The sequence below is a fragment of the Orussus abietinus genome, unplaced genomic scaffold, assembly GCF_000612105.2.
Source record: "Orussus abietinus isolate OABI.00-Male unplaced genomic scaffold, Oabi_2.0 scaffold22, whole genome shotgun sequence".
Taxonomy (NCBI): domain Eukaryota; kingdom Metazoa; phylum Arthropoda; class Insecta; order Hymenoptera; family Orussidae; genus Orussus; species Orussus abietinus.
The window spans coordinates 140,525-158,288 of NW_019394596.1; the positions used below are offsets into that span (position 1 = coordinate 140,525).

At 40.7% G+C, this 17,764-nt stretch overlaps 1 protein-coding gene across 1 annotated transcript; it reads right to left on the reverse strand.

Annotated features, from left to right (window-relative positions):
* Positions 1-9,822: 9,822 nt before the first annotated feature.
* LOC105701984 (two pore potassium channel protein sup-9) lies at positions 9,823-17,218 on the reverse strand. Its single transcript, XM_012429158.1, has 5 exons — positions 17,092-17,218; positions 14,045-14,200; positions 13,049-13,224; positions 10,864-11,193; positions 9,823-10,131 (listed from the first exon to the last, which is right to left on the reverse strand). Exons 1-5 carry the CDS (start codon positions 17,216-17,218, stop codon positions 9,823-9,825), a joined length of 1,098 nt encoding a protein of 365 aa, XP_012284581.1.
* Between the last annotated feature and the right edge of the window lie 546 nt (positions 17,219-17,764).

A 17,764-nucleotide genomic window follows, 5' to 3' on the forward strand; every position in this document is an offset into this window, starting at 1 on the left:
CTTGGGAAACAACGCGCTTACGCCTGCCTGAGGGCGGGATCATTGAAACGTGTGAGTATTAGTTTAAAAAAAACTGCTTTATTGTGGCAGAACACATGTATTATCATATACCAGCATATAATTAGGAAGTTGATAGTAATTTATAAATGACGATTTCCAATCGGAGGTTCGGTGTACGTGTGGCGGGGTCAACGGGCAGATTTCGGGAAGTGGAACTTTCGCCGAAAGTCGAACTTTCGTTGGAGCTCCAGCGACGCCATTAGCTCGGACGCTCCGAGATTATTAACGGCCGCGGAAGCCCTCGGGGGAGTTCCGATGTCCTCGCGCACGAGGGCTGCGTATCGGTATATTGAAAATAATAGATATGTCGTATCGCTTCGTCCCGTTAAAATCTCATTGTTCTCGGGGGTGAACGTGATCTCGTTCCAACGGCGCAGTCCGCTCGGATTATTCGGATCATTCGGAAAGTCCCGGGAATGCCGGTCCTCGGAAAGCGCGCTTCGTTAACAGGTCGGCCATCTTGAATTTTAGCGCCGCGGGCGAGAAAACCCCTAAAAATTCCCAACAGCGTATCTATTTGACCACATTTTTCACGTGTACCCTGTTAAAAATGTTCACCAAAATTCAGACGCTCTTGGTACATAAGATTGTGGTAAGACTGATAAATTTCACGTCTTAAAAGTGAATTATTATAGTTTGCAACATATGTTAGAGATCTTGTTTGGAAATGTCATCTGTCATAAATTGGCTGGGACGTTTCGTGAATAATTTTTCGCTGGCAAATTTTATCTCCCGTAGGAGAACTCCGGTGAATTTTACGGTATTTCCTCGCTTCTACGAAATCCAATATGGCCGACCTTGCTTTATCGAATCTTTGAACTCGACCGAGTGCCGATCGGACTGTCTAGCTGCAGTCTTTTGTAATAATACGGGGGAAAAACATGAGCTTCGTACATCTTGCTCTACGAGCGATCGATTTCCGTGGATCATTCGGTGTAAGAGGTTCGCGATCGGGAACCGAACGTCCTATCGATCCGATCGATCTTTCCCTTGGATCCCGCTGACTCTTTCTCCTGTACCGCGCGACGTCGAAACAATATTACCGCGATATAACTGCAAGTTATTTCGATGCTCGAATGGTAGTTTAATTAATCGATTAGTTGACCTGTTAAATTCGTAACTATAATCGTTACACTATAACAATAATAGCAAAATTTTATCTTTTTGTTCTCCTCCCCTTCTACTTCTCCCTCGTCTTTTTTTCTTTCCTTCCTTTTCTCGTACGCCTCCGTCTGCTCCCTCGTGACTTTACAACTATTACGAATATTATTGTTTATACTCGTGTTATGTATCTTTATAATATAATATCGTGTCTCTTGTACCTACTAATACAAAGTTAAAAATGCGGGAAGTTGAAACGCCCGCGAAGGCTCTTAGAGGGAGACGCTTCTCCGAGCTACGTCTCGGCGCTCGATTGTTGAGCTTGCAAAGTCAGAAGATCTTACCAAAACTCCCTTCCAAATGTCAAGCTTAATTGTCACCTCGATTCATGGTCTCTGTATCGACCTTGTAAAGACAAGGGGAAAATTAATAAACGAGGATTGCGTGCCGTTAAGAGAGTACATACACTGGGAGAAAGATCTCTTCGAATAGTACCACGAAAGTATTTTCATAATTCGAAGAATAATTATTTTACTCAAGTAAACTCGAATACATTGGAAGAAACGTTCCTTCGACACTGGGACCATTTATTTGAGATTATTTTAGTCATTATTTTTGAAATGAAATTATAAACCAACTACGTAAGCAAAGTATTTTCATCTGCAGTATATTGTTACTGCCACTATAAAGATTATAAAAAAATTTCCCATTGTTATTATTACGTACCAATATCTGTTTTATAAACACTTTTAAAGCGTCCTCGTAATTCCACTTCGATTCGCCCCGGGGGAAAAAAAAAGAAAAATGTAAAAAGTAGTATCTTCTGTCTTCGCCGCTCAGAGATTTGGAAGGCCAATAAATGATTGGATGAATTTCCGAGCCAATCGTTCGTCGTCCCTTTCTTTTTGGCTTTTCGACCCTGGAAAAAGCTAGCGTTGGTCGAGATTTCTCCGTGATTACGTTCCACATCGATACGCCATGTCGACAAATTTGAAGTCAGCTAAACGATAAAACATCGATCAACAATGGAATATAACGTAACGCTATACCGCGAGTCTTAATAAAGCATTAATCTTTTATACAGGATCGATCGCAAGTACAGGGCACCCCGAAAGCCAGATCCGTTTTAAGTCGGCAGAATCGAGAGTCCCTGGACACCCTGTACCGGCATTTTTAATACTTTGGTTGGAAGCTATATTACAATTATCGTACAATTAATAACAAAGTGACGTTACGACGAGCGTACCGTTGATTCGCTGTCGTTACATATATTATTGTTAATTCCCTCCTGGATTTCACTCTGATTAACGTTATAGCCATATTTATATATATACCGGTAGATTTTTAGACTTTTCTCACAATGGGCAGTTCTTGTGTTCTTGTATTCTTCCTCCTCTAATCGTAAGCTCTCGAAGCCAAGGAAAGCTGAAGCGCGTTATTGATATTGCAAAAGATGTCCCTTAATCGCGAAACCTCGGAATATTAGCTTGCCCAGAAAGTTATTCCGATTTTATATTCGTATGATGTTGTTTCTCCTTCCTTGTGTACTGTTCTCTAAGCGTATACTTTGCTCTACATTTTTTCTTAACGGTTGTATTTTAAATATTAATCCCTGTCTAATTTAGACTTTAATTAAATATGGGAAAGATGCAAATTCGGGGGACTTTTTTCTACGAGTTCAAAATTACAATAAAAAACATGTTATGGAACTTAGGACGATTGTTGTCGCTCGCAGTACTGCGTAGTAAATGCGTTTCGGACGATCTGCAGCCATTAACGGAATGAAAAAAAATTAATATGTTAAACCCAAAGTTATCAAAATGTAGAACAAAGTCGGCGTATTAAAATGGTATGTTACGTGAACGGGAAGGAAAAACAACTTTATTAAAAAACAAAACATATCATCTTAAACAGCAAAGACCGCAATAATTTCCTGGACAACCTAATCGGTATGGTGGGGTTTCCTCGAATTTTTCCAACGTGAAATGTGCATTTTAATTGTAAATCTTTCGAAATTCCTTCTACGCCAATTGCGACAAAGTGACGTCGAAGGGCGTTGTACGTTTTTTGAACAGTTGTTTCGTATGCCTCGTAGAAGTAATAAGCGGAGTAAAGAAGTCTTCCGTAAAGCCTTAAGGCTCAAGTTTCGCGACGTTAATTCCTAGGAATACGAAGAATATAGAAAATGACGTTAATTTTTGGACACCGTCCTTCGAGACTGGGAACGAAATGTCATTAGGAAGAAAGTAAATCGACAGTGCATCGAGGCGCCATCTCTGCTTGCGCTCCGAAACTCGGAGTTTCGATCCGAGCCTCGGTCGGTATCAAAGTTTCCTAATCTTCTACTTCTCGTCCATCCTTCGCCATAAGCCTGTATAAACCGGTACTATACAGTCTTACCAAAGTATTTTCATCTTTACCCTAATAATCAGCTTCCTTAGCATAAATAGGGAGCTGTGTAAACTTTTTACATTAGCGTATAAAGTATTTCACGCATAAGCATACAATATGCAGAGTGGGAAGTATAGCGAGAGAGAAACTTCGCCGAATTAGCTAAGCCCCTGAAATCTTTATACATAAGTGGTAATGACAATTTCTCCCTAGGATTAATGCATTCGCGCTATGGGAATAATTAAACAACTGTTCATAAACTGTAGCAACGTCTTAACCGAACTAACGTAATATTTATGCACGCGGGAAGATATGGAAACGGATAAGTGATAATCGTCTCAATCGCACGGTCTATCTCTCGGCATCGGGATAATGCAATTTCGTTATTAATTATCGTAGAAATCCCTCTCGATCGTTACGACCGTTGCCGTTATCGGCTTATCCTAGTATATTACAGAGTAACTCCGCTTCGTTAATCATCTCCTGGCAATAAAGGGATAACCAGTATCATCTTTTCGTTAAAGAGAGTAAGGTATCGATAAAGTGAAATGCACATCTAATTTGCACCGTGGGCTTGCGTAAGCCCTCGGAATGCCGACAATTTTTTAATGTCTTTGGCAAAGCGATTCCGAGGACTTCTCGAAGATCATTGTGGACACGAAAGAGGATTTCGCCGATTCCAAATCAATCCTTAGAAATATACATATGTACTCCTTTAACATTGAAACTTTCGAGTTTCCTATAAATGTTCTTCCGGTAAGAAGGCTGGAACTGGAAGGAATTAAACAAACTAGAATTACGTTCCTTTTTCCGGAATTCGATATTAATAATAATATGCTATGTGAACGAAATAAAAATTTACATCGTCACTTTTACGTCAAACCGATAATTTTTAATCATATTCTTATCGGGCAGTCTACATTAGGAAATTCATTTTTTTCACTGCTAGTGACACCTCGATAAGGAAACTAGACTAAAGCGATTTAATTCCAGAGAATACATGATTTTTCCTTGATAATATCCAGTAAAAATAGATACAAGAGTTTCTCTTTTTGTCTAGAAAGCGACTTTTTTTTTCCTCAATGTAAGATAAAAATATATTCCTCTTTACGGAATTCAAGATAAATCAGATACCACGTGAACAGAATAGAATTACGATTTACAGAAAAATTATTACTCCTGGGAAAACAGGGCTCGTACTGAAAAAAAAAAAGGAAAAACCAGTATCAGATGAAAAAAAAATCGTCATTATCACATTGAAACATTGAAAATGTCGAATAATTGCATTCGAGCCTTCTTAGTGGGCTAAAAATATCGAAACGTTTAAGTGAACGTCCTGCGCACATTAAACGGACCCTTAAGAGTAAACGGATTGCAATAAAGTTATTAATAATAGAAAAAAGAAAAATTCGGCGCATCTTGTCGTGTCCACAAGGCTGCATCTAGGCATACGCACGTTTTAATAATTGTACGCCCACTATGCTCGTTAACGATCCGAATCTTCTTAAAATGTTAGAAATGGAAAATCGAGAGCGTGGATCCCTTTCGCGCGTTCTCACATACATTATACATATATATATATAATATATCGTGTACTTGCGCGGGCATACAGCGAGCCCTGTCGAAGTCTTCCTATCGGAATATCTACCTTGAGTAAAAGAATGGTAAACGAATATATATATGTATATATATATATCAGACACAATGTGCACGATCTCCAGGAAGAAAAAATGGTGAATCCTCGAGTTGGCGGCCCTTTCGGGGAGCGATGGAACAGTTAAATGGAACTGCGGATCTTCTTTTTTTTTTTTATCGAGTCGACACCTTGTTTACCAGGTGAGCCATTTCCCTCGAGAAATCAATTTACGTGGCGAATGAAGCATTTCAGAAGAGAAAAAACAAGTCAAATGAAAGTCTCTTTCCGAGGGAGATGTTCAACGATAATGTTCATCCATTGTTTCAAGTTCATCTTCGTGTTGCAGAACGGCTCCAATTTTTCTGCGATAATGATACCCATAATATCAAGAAACTTCCATCCCATTAATAAATGCAATGTCGAGATTTTCTCATAATGCGTATTAAGAAATGCATTGAAGTTAGAGGTCGGCATTTTGAATAATTGTTGAAAATGAGGAAGACGATCAATTCCTTACAAAGGCTTATTGATGTTAATAGTTAATCGGGTCTATTGGAGAAGGCAACTCGGAGTGGGATATTCTTGACAGTATTTTTATTATTGTCTTGAAAAATGGAAGCCGTATAAAAAAGTGTTATTACCTTCCCTTATTCCGTACAACGGAATAACAACATGGGGTGCCCATTTAAACAACTAAAGCTGATCTTGATATTACCCGAAAAATGAACTTGGAATAAACAATGAATACTATTATTATATTCTCCGTGGAACATTTATTAGACATTTTATTCTCTAAAACGCTTCGCTTGTCATATATGTATGTCTCAGTGTCTCAAGGTAAATGTCTCACCTGGTTTATTTATATATGTATATATCTATATATTGTGCACATTGTAAATTGGAACGTCTCGAGTCGTATTCCTATCTTCGCACAGGACGATCCTTCGTACCTCTCGAGATATCTATATAGTGTGGTGCGTTGCATAGTGTAACTGCGTAATTTACAATCGTGCAAGTGCAAAAACGACGCAATGGTCGGAACTTAAGTAGCTACTCCCTTTCCCAAGACGATTTCGCCCTTCGTAACGCAACTATTACATCCGAGTTCGATAGTCATAGTTTCCATTCGCTCCGAAACGAAGGATCGGCCTATACGCGTATGCATCTATAGTTCGTATGTACAAATTGTAAAATATATCGTTAATGAAAAAGTGTTCTTTCTTCTCCTTAGCAGTGTGGATGTATAGGTATAATCTCTTTAATTCTCTCTCTCTCTTTCTCCCGTTCACGCACGCATGCTCGTTCTTTCCTCACGCACCCTTTCTACGGAACACATGGTCACTTGCATACCATTTTGTACACGATTTTCAAGGTCAGTTCATCGTGGAATCGCGATTGCGTCTAATATATCAATTTCCTACCGTACCGGAAACGCGACGGCGTCGTTTCCCGCCATCTTCGAGGATCTTCGGTAGAATCGCGTCGTTTTGGGGAGAAATCTGGAAGCGTAACGCGAGGAGATTCCCAGGTGACTTTTCGCACACTTGGTTAATCGAAGCCGTAGTTCCTTAGATTTTCCAAGTTTACGGGAAAAAACTGGCCGGAACTTTCGGCCAAGGGGCCTCCGATTCATCGATATTTCCTCCAAACCCTTTATGCGCGTCCTTAGTTACCAAGAAGAACAAAATGGCGCGCTGCGTCCTACCATCGGCCTACCACGTGAAATTCCCTTAGAACTCGTTAAAACATTATATTGGCTTGGCTAAAAGTCTCGCGACATCGACACAATTATTATCATCTGTTGAACTTCAACATCGGTCAATGATATTATATCATATTCGCCTTTATTTATATCTGCGCTCATCGGGCAGCTTCTCGACGCCCCGAGTTCTTCGAGAAGATTTGAAAGAAATGAAAATATAAATTGTCGCGGGACTGTTTAGCCATACCCAATATGTTCGGTAAATTTTACAATTTTATTAGTTAAGAGGTATCCTTCTAGTTAATATTTCTGGGCAGTTCCTTGTTATAGCTTTCAAGAATGGTAGGAAGTCCCGCCCGGAAGCCTAAGTGGTAAAAAGTCACCGTTGGAATCCTTCAAAAGTCCCGGAGGACTTTACGTAAATCCGGATGTGTCTATACTTCCGCATCCGGGGTTCCATTTGGCAATTTATGAAATACGAGGACCTGGTGAAATTATTATGGGATCCTTTCGTCCATGAATCTACGTTAAAGCTCGATTTCGGAGGACTGAGCGCTACATCTGCATTTCCTTCTTTTTCCCTCTTTCTATACATGTATATCTCTTTATCGTAGAAGAGGATTCGATGAACTCTCATGTATCACAAAAATAAAGATGAATCCACTGGTGAAGGTTCATCTCCTGCTAGCTCCTAGCCGCGTGTAGATTAAAACGAAAGTGGATTGTAATTATCGTTGATCATCCTATCTTCCTTCAGACGAGGATCCCATCGTTGGCACCGTTTCTCATACATTCGTGTAAAAGGAGATTCTATTGGCATAAGGATTAATTACTCTGCTAGGAAGCTCCGGGAACTTTAGCTTTAAGAGTCCCGTCTGCCCAAACCGGTGGAATCTTTTTGCGGGTACTTGACGACAGCAGGAATTCAAAAGAGAGAAAGAAAAAGGAATGAAAGAAATATGAGGGGCGTAATTGACTTCTCCCTTTTTAATAAGCTGCCTCGTCGTGGCATCGCAAAATAGCTTCATTTCGTCTCGGGGATTTTCTTTTTTTTTGCCCAACTTACGATTTCATACCCAAGAGATAAAACATCGAAGCGCTTGAAAAAGGATTGACCCTTAAATTTACAAATTTATATACAGTAAAAGAAAGACAATTAAATTGGCTCATTTTGATCCAATATCATTACGCCATTAATGTGTACTTTGCATATGCAATTTGGCACTTTACCATATTTAATTTGTAGGTACTTGGGATAAATACATTTATGATCTGATTGCGTTGATTCGAAATCACCCAATTTCCGTTTAAGGATTAACCACGGCTCTTTCGGATGCGGATAATTAGATGAACGTTAAGAGAATTCCTTCGTTTTTGTTCTACGGTTCGCGAGATGCGGCAGATCTGATTTTGCGTCATTACTCCAATTACAACGAGTGCTTCTTAAAGTCGAGGAGAGCGATTTAACGGATGCTCCCTTTCCTGCTGATAATGAAACGCCTAAGAAGTGACGAGCTCCAAACATGGACTCCGGCAGCACAAAATGGAACAAAGAAGACCCTTAAGAACCCGAAGAACTCTCTGGCAGTCTTACATCTCCCAAAAGGACATCTACCAAAGTCGCCGATGGTGGCGTCGCCTCGAGATAACGCAAGATAAAGCTATGGCCACATTACAGCCAATTGTATGAATTCGGATCAGACAAGACATGTCCGACTGAAACAGATGCATTGCTTCTTATAGACGTAGCTACACTTTGTGAATTTCTGATCTGGTCCGATTTGATAAGGACAAAGTCTACAAGAAGCAGAGATCGGCGTAATTGATATTGACAACTATTTAATTACTGATTACATTTTTAATACGCAATTGACGGAAACTCGATTGCATCCTTGGTTTGTAATTTACAGAAAATCAATTGGCAGTAACACTTTTAATTTCTAATCCATTGGGAATAAATTACTAATTAGATCTTTAATTCCTAACGTAATGTCATTTATTAGTAAGAAATTTCTACCTCGTCTAATATGAAGTTCAATATAGAATTTAAGTTTGCTGCGGAGGAGTAACACACAATCGCGAGTCAACGTTGATTATCAACTAGAAATGAAACAATTAATCGATCATTAAATTTCAACTCGATTCCAAATTCAGAATGAAATCGGTAATTGGCCTCCTGTAAACCAATTAAAAGATATAATTTGTAGTTGATCTCTCCCATATACCGAAATACTATTTGATACTTCACTTTTAACCAATTCCAATTAAGTACACGATTAAAACTTCCTTTCGCTCGCTAACGAAACATGTAATTGGTCACCTATGTCGAATCACTTCCAAATCATTATTCAATCGGATTTCCTTCAGTCACGTAATTAAAATGTAATCTGCAATTAAACACGTAATTCAATTTCCAAACTAATTAACGCTGCTCAACCCCGCTAGGAAGTAATATGCGTGTTTCAGCGAAAGTATTCCACGTGGACCTCGCCGACTTTGTCGTTCTCGTCAACTTCGTCAACGTTCAGGTGACCATTGATGTTGGTTGTTAATCTCGGGAATAAGCACGTATAAAAAGGGCACGTGTCTTCCGGCTCGATGCGACATGTCGCTGGAAAACATGTCGGAAGCAAGAAATTCGATGAGGCACACCTGAGACTCTTTGCTCATCGGTCCGATCTGGTCTGATCTGGTCTGGATCGATCCTAGTGTTCCGACCGACCGTAGCCTAGCTGTAGCTTAATTCTCGAGGCGATTCCGGTGCGACGTCGCGATTCTGAACGTGATCGAATGGCCGGCCATCAGGACGCCGAAGTTCGACGCCTTCGAGGCCCTCGAGGGCGTATTCGCGGCTCCTTCAGACGGAGGAGCGGCGCGATTGGTGCTGCAACTCGAGGGCCAAAGAAGGCAGCGTCCTGGTGGACGGGTGTCGTCAAATGCTGGCTCTGTGCAGGTGCAACGGGAGCTGCAGCAGCGGCGTCGAGGGTGGCAGATGCAGCTCGGTCACGTTAAGGGCTGGCAGAGGCTGCATCGGCAGCAGGTGGGAGATCTTCCCCGGGGAACGGCGCACCGTAAATCGCGGCCTCCGCCGCCTCTTGTAGAGTCCGCTGCACCTGCAGCTGCAGACCGACGCGTTGTCGTCCAGCGATATCGTCTCGCCGTGGTTGCCGACCTGGCCTGACAGTATCGAGCCGTTTGCCGTGATCACGTCGCCTTCCAGGCGAACCGCACCCTGGGCAGCCTTTGGCAAAGAGAAAAGGAATTTCAATCATGGTACTTATCGAGCGTCCTATCCCATGTAGAACGCAACATGGCGGAATATTTATCTATTGTGTGAACATTGGCCAACATGTAGCCGATAATAATTTGCATATGTTGGAATTCATTTCTATTTTAAATATTGAAAAGCAAATGTAAATTAAACATTTGTTGGATATTGTATGTCGCAGTCCTTGTTTACATATATCGTTTCAATGTTGAAGTTATTGCAAATTTCATGTTTTAAAGCCAGTATATTGCATTGCCACGGAAAGACTATATTGCTTCTAAGCTGCTATTTATATATGCACTTGATAATGGCAATATGATGAAAATTCAATATGATACTCTAGTTATATATTATATTCCATATTCTTTCATCAATTTCACTCTGACATTTGCAATCCAATATCGAGCAATATCGAATATTGGTCCATTGTGTGAACATTGGCCAGCATGTAGCCAATAATAATTTGCATATGCTGGAATTCATTTCTATTTTAAATATTGAAAAGCAAATGTAAATTAAACATTCGTTGGATAGGATTGATATAGATTGGATATCCTCATATTTTTTTTTTATATGTTTATATAAAACTGCATTTCCACCAAAAAGGGTGTAGATGAATTTTATTTTACCGACGTCGATTAAATTTCGGAGTGTCTTTCATATCAATTTAACTGAACTTTTGATCGGTTCATGAACGACACTTACTTGTAGAGCTTCCGCTTCGTCCCGCCTTTCATCCTCCGTGTTCATCGTGACGAATCGCAAGACGAGGAGATTCAGCGAAGCCGCCACGATGGCCAGCCCGAAGAGGATGAATATCAGAGCGAACATTACGTATTCTGGCTTGTTGTTCAACGCATTGTCCTTCTGAAGAGCGACCATGTCGCCGAATCCAATGGTGGTCAAGGTGATGAAGCAGTAGTACACGGAGTCGAAGTAGGACCAGCCCTCGTACTTGGAGAACGCCGCGGCTCCCCCGGCGATGGTTAAGCTCGACAGGGTCGTCACCACGCAAATTAGATTGGTCTCCGAGGCCTGGAAGAAAAACAGACCTTATCGACCCCTTCCCCTTCCTATTCGCCGTGCTTTTTCGGGAATCATTCCCCCGCGACTCTCCGTGCCGTTAAGGGGATGTGAAAGTGGCATCCGAAAGCTCAATCGTTCATAAAACTTTTCTACGAACTGGGTGTCTCAAATCTTTTCATACTTAAAACGTGATTATGGAGACCCTAAGGTAGGTCCTGAAACTGGCGAAATTTCATTTTTTATAAACTATTTTTAAAATACCTATAAACAAATTTGAAAAGAATTGAAATTCCATGAGTTTCAGGACCTTCCTTATAGTCTCCCTATTCACATTGTAAAGTTTCAAACTATTCGGTAAACCGAGTTGGGAGAAAAGTTTTATAAACAATATCTCTTCGACGCCACTTTCACATCACCTTAAGGGCGCTCACCACTCCGCCGATTTTGCAGGTCCTCAAGGGGACAACAATTTTCAGCGTATAACCGATCGAGAACAACGAGTGTTGGAAGAAACATGCGAATGAACTTTCCCTTTCGCTCAGAAATTGATTAATCTTGATTGAATATTAATTTGGTGCATTTTCTCTGATCCTTTTAAGTGAAACTTCTTTTGGCAGGGGGTAAGCCTAATTCGCGACACGAAAAAGCGTCACGATGAAGAATATGGTGATGGGGAGGAAGTACAAAATGTGATGGTGTATGGAACTAGATATTGTTTCTCTGCTACGCCGCACCTTTTCTCTTCTTATCTGCTTATCTGTATCTCTCTCTGTATTTGTTTACAGAGCACTAAGCTGTACCTCGGCCATTCTCTGTTTGGGTTTTTTCGACCGAAAACGAGAAGGCATGGCCAGGGTCCTTTCTTAATTCGTCCTGAGTTTTCAGTCTTCCGGGGAGAGTCCTCGGACGCGGTTCGCGTTTGACGAGTACATTTTTTTTTTTTTCCGAGAGTGCTAGTGATTTTTTAGTGCTCAAGTGAAAAGCTGCGACAGAAGCCGGCAAGTTGAATCGACATCAACGTCCAACATGCAGTTACGAAGATTCGAGCCTTCATTCATCGAAAAGGTTTGAGTGATTCCGATAGTTTTCTTTTCACGCCCGAGACCGAGATTACTTTTGTCTTGCGAGCATCCTTGCTTTTGTTTTCGCTCGCAAGAACCCCTCCTCGGACGTCTAGAATTCCCTCGTCCTTCTCCTAATCTTCGGAACGATTTGCAGATGATTTTCTCCCATCCGAAGACTAGTTTTACTTCGTCTTGATAATATCCTTACGGAAAGTTTCGCTTTCAAGAAACTCTTCCTTCCTCGGGTGGATAACAGTTTGGGTTTCTCTCGGTAAAGATCGATTACTAAGGGGATGGCCGCTTCTATGAGAAACGCATTCACGCATGCAAACTTTCCTCAGTGTAGGGGGTCCCAATTTCAATTCCCTCCAGGTATGGGGCAAGTTAATCAACCGTGCATAAATAACTTTTTTCTTTAATTATTTGCAAAAAATTGAAGAATCATGGACTGCAATTAATGTACCTAATAAATGTATGCCCTACGTTTCGATGTATATCGTCGAAAATTCTCATTATCTTGCTCGGAATTAAGCATTACCGAAAAAGTTGATCAATTTGCCCCGGTCTCCCCTAAATTGTTTATAAGGAATCAACGATATTTACACTTGGAAAAAGTGGAGAAGTTTTATGGAACAGTTGTTAGGATTTTATAAGAGGACAAAATAGAGTCAATTTAAAGTCGCTATGCTAATTGAATAGGGATCGAGGGTGTCAAAGAAGGAGCGCGTCTTAGGGTAGAACTTGTCGACTTCTTCAGGAGACTTCGTAGGAAATTGGCGCCGAGAGACCAGTCGTTTTACCTGAACATCTTTGCAGTTCAGCAGACGTTTCACATTCTGTATAACGACGGATGAGAACTTGTTCAAACGTTCTCCTATGCTCTGGAACATCACGAGGCCCATCGGAATCCCCACGATGGCGTAGAACATCGTGAAGAGTTTTCCGCTTATGGTGTTCGGCGTGGAGTGTCCATAGCCTGAGGACATTTCGACATGTTTTACTTCCGTTAAAAAAGAAAGACTTTAAGATGATGCCGAACCTTCCTACTATTACCTGCTAAAAGGCGACAGGAGTTCACAAAAAAAAAAAATAAATAAAAAAAGGTCACTTCTCTTCGACAAAATGGAAAATAATTTGTCCAATACGATAGATAACTAACGGATGAACGGAATGATTATCCAAATCATAAAAAAATCGAGATACAATAAAAATTTACAGATTCTGTTACTACCCAAATCGTCATTAACGGCGAATCTATGCCCAAATAAAAGCATCCGGGATCTTCTCACGTTTGGGATGACCGTACTTCCGTGAAGAAACTGTGATAAATTGCTATTGAACCATTTCAAAACAAATTTCAAATAGAACAATAGATAAAATCTGTGAACTCGTTTCGCCCGGGCCATTCACGCCATTATCAATTATCAATACGAACAGTGAAAATAGGCGCTGGTCCCTAAAAGTATAATAATATGATACAATTACGAAAAAAGAAAAAAAAAAAGAATAACCGAGGGGCTATTCGCTTGAAAATCAGTGAAAACGATTTCCTTTGTGAGTCGACTGCCTCTGATTTCGTATGATAAACAATAATATTGGGAGAAGGGACTTAAAATTGTGGCAATGTTTTTGGCGATTTCCAGTGATTTCTGCTTGCGATTTCAAGCGTTAAAATCCATAATTTCCTGAATGAATACCCCCTCGAGAATAACTGAACAAATTGTAGTGGCTTTTAATGTTATGCTTTCTCAGGATAGGAATGGAAAAAAGCTAGATTTAGAGAAAGCAAACATTACCAATAGTAGTGAGCACCGTGGTCGCGTAATAAAAAGCTCCGGCGAATTTCCATTGCTGGCCAGCCTTGTGTGGTTCCGTCTTGAGCACCACCGTTTCCATGATCTTGAAGTCGTCTTCGCTAATGTTGTACTTGCGTATTACCATTTTCTCAATGGCTGGAAGACGAAGGGCTTTCATTAGTACGAGATCTCGCGATAATTCAACGCCGGAGGGCATTAATATGCAAACCGTAGAAGACATACAATGCCTGAAAAGAGCGCGACATCGCGCTACGAGAAAAATCCCATCAGCCTTTCAGTTAAAAGGAGGTCGATGGTGAGACGTTTTAAATAAAGCGAGGAAATTGTATTTACCTCTAGTTCTTTATTATAGTCAAAAATAGCTGCGATTAATCTGCTGATTCCTTTACTCGGAGTGCAAACCGACAATTAGTAATACAATTACACTGAAAGAGAGTTGAAGCCTCGGAAGAAAGGACGGAAGATCGTTCTTTTAAGCTGCCTGAACAGAAATACTCGGATTAAAAAAAAAAAAAAGAAAAATCTAATAGAAACGTGATTGAAAACATGATTTAGTAATCGCAAATAAATTTAATTTTTACTTTACGTTAAGAGGTTGCACCACTTTGAGTAATAAAAAAGAAATTATGTTTGAGGATTCTTCAGAAAATAACGAATAAAATGAACTATCTGCTAATGAGCATTTATGGCACATCTATTGAAGTACATGAAATACACTTTCATATGATATCTGCAAAGCAGAAGTACCGAGAACAAGAAAAGAAAAAAAAAAGAACATTGTATATGTATGACATTTACTGAAGAAATATATGGAGGTAGGGATTCTTTAAAGTAGGTCTCTTTCAAGAATACGGTGAACATTTGAAGAAACATGACAATCTTTCCCCTAAAAGTTTAGTATAAAAACTTGTTAATTCATCGGAAAAAAAAATTCCACCTATTTCTTTACTAAATGTAACGTAGAATTGGAGCATTTTTTAGATTGAGCATTGAGGTGAGCCGAAAATGCCTCGGATGACCATCGATCGGGCCAGCGGGGATTTTGTGAATTATCGAAGCGTCGCGACGCTTTTAACTTTGTCCAAATCGAGTTTAGGACTCCTTTGGCGAGAGCGATCGATGGATTATTTAGCTGGGAAATTCAGTCTTCGTTTTTGGTCCAAGCGAATTCGGAGCGGCCGTCTGGGCAAGAACTCGCGTCTATCGGGGACATGATCGGCTTCATTGAAACTATCTTCGGGAATACTTGTTACCGTGGTGTACCGTCTTGCGGTGAGCGTCGTTACGACCACTGTTACAGGCGATGATAATAGCCGAGGCTTATCAGGAAGGGAAGGAACGGGGGGTTGCCTCTTCGGCGCATCCGGTATCGATTCGAGGCGCGAAAAGCGGTTCCGCTATCGGCAGTTTCAATTTAACGCTTTCCCCGCATCAACGTCAATAAACGGCAATTCCGAATCGCCGTCGACATAGGAGAGGAATGCCTGACCGATTTTAGCTCCATCTAACTACTCGCGAAATCCTCTCGGCTCTGGTTATTCAATTTGTAAAGCAATTGTCGTAACGCTTCGAAGATGTCGGGAATAGATTGGGGAATCGGCACGACCGATGGACAGAACAGCATGCGCATGACTTATGCATTCGGGGGTTACGGTGGACAATTCGGAATGCACGTTCAGGAAATTAGTAAGTCATCTAAAGTATTACTAACTTATGCTGTGTCACGAGAAATGAAAATAACAAGTGAACGGCTGATTTGAGAAACGCGAAACCACTGGCGAGGTATTCGTAGTATCTACGGAAAGCTCCTACCGTATCACCGCGGGTTTTCCAATTTTAATAAATAATTAAGAAATTAGTAAGTCATCTAAAGTATTACTAACTTGTGCCGTGTCACGAGAAATGAAAATAACAAGTGAACATTTGATTTTGGAAACGCGAAACCATTGGCGAGGTATTCGTAGTATCTACGGAAAGCTCCTACCGCTTCACCGCGGTTTTTCCAGTTTTAATAAATAATTCATAACGTTTGTTACAACTGGCCCGTGTTACAATTGACCTGGGTCTCTCCTACAATTCTTCGAGTTCGATAAAAAAAAATCCCGATTGAGAGGAGACTCTGCCTCTTCCTGGATGTATCTTGAAATCAGCTATCGAAACCGAGTACGTCAACGCCATAACCGATCCAATATTCCCGGAGTTGTAACCGAGTTTATACGCTCTTATTCGGAGGAGTACTCGGATGCACTTCGCCGGCAAGGAAGAGCAGGTGTGTGTAAATTTTCCGATGCAGGGACTTTCCCCAGAAAAATCGAACTTGCTCGATATCTTATACAGAAGATTCGATAAGGCGGCGCAGCCTGGTATCGCCATTTCATTCAGTGGAAGAAGTCCCTATGCGTTTTGTTACAAGCTGGACCGACTTCCCTTTTCCCTAGTTGCACGAAATATCTGTCCTATATTTTCTATATATTTAACGAATATCCTACATTTGAAATATTTTCAAAACGTTTACTTTAGAAGATTATCCCTATAATATTAATATAATATTAGCTCCATGTGTTTTCATAATATTTTTCTACCAGATGTACGAAACATTTCGTTTCATTTTAATACAAATATTTCTTCAAATGTTATCTGCCGAATACGTTGTAAACGTTTCAAAAATATATAAAATCAAAATCACACGTTTTGCTCCCATAATGAAATAGCGGAACGAGAATATTACCGAAATTTCTCGTGTCTTTTGATACAAAACGAAGTGTCCGATAATAGTGGTGAAGTAAAAAATGTATTATTACGTGTTCATAAATTAAAAGATATAATTTCTATACGTGTTTATAAATTATTGGAACTAAATATGTCATCGAGATTTTTAAGAAATATTTCAGACATCGAATGAAATCTGCAAGTCTTAAAAAAAAATCTGTCGCTTGAGACATTTAGCAAAGATTACAAAGAAATATTTAGGAATTGTTCTAGGCTACTAGGGTTGCTTCCTTCCGTGTCAGGGTGTCGTTATTTACCATCCAAAGCTTCCTTTCGTCGTTTCTCCGTCTCGGACTCGAGTACGTCGAATATGGCAGCGCCGACGAGGAGGTAGGTGAACGTGCAGACGATCAACGTTAGGGTCCGGACGTTTTGCTTCTTCATTCTCTAGTGAGCCACATGCTCACTAGCAGGGCCTCGGCCCTAACTACTTGCATCGCTCAGAGGGATAGGGATAAGGGTACGGGGCCCATGACGCCTCTTCTTCCAAGTCTCCTGGACGATCGAGGGCAAGGATCCTCCTCGAGGTCGCCTCAGATCCGGGGGAGGACCTCCTCAGCAGAGAGTCCTCTCCGAGCCACTTCCGCTCTTCTGCAACGGACGCTCGTCCCTCCTTCGTCCTGGGACAGTCGTTGCGTCCTTATTAATATATAAACCCTCCCTGCGTATACGTCCTGCTTTCGAAATGGCCGATTAACCCTTTCGATACCACAGATGACTACGGTCACCCATCGCTATCCTATGGGTGGCTGGGACCACCCGTTGAAATTTAACACCGATTCGTAACTTTGGTCTAACTTTTGATCTCGTTTTTTGAAATCTTTTAACTTTTTCATTATGATGACCTGTCCGAAATGTAGCGTTGTATTTGCTACTCCGTATGGTGGAAGGCATTGCCACATCGAAAGGGTTAAACGTTAGGAGTATTCA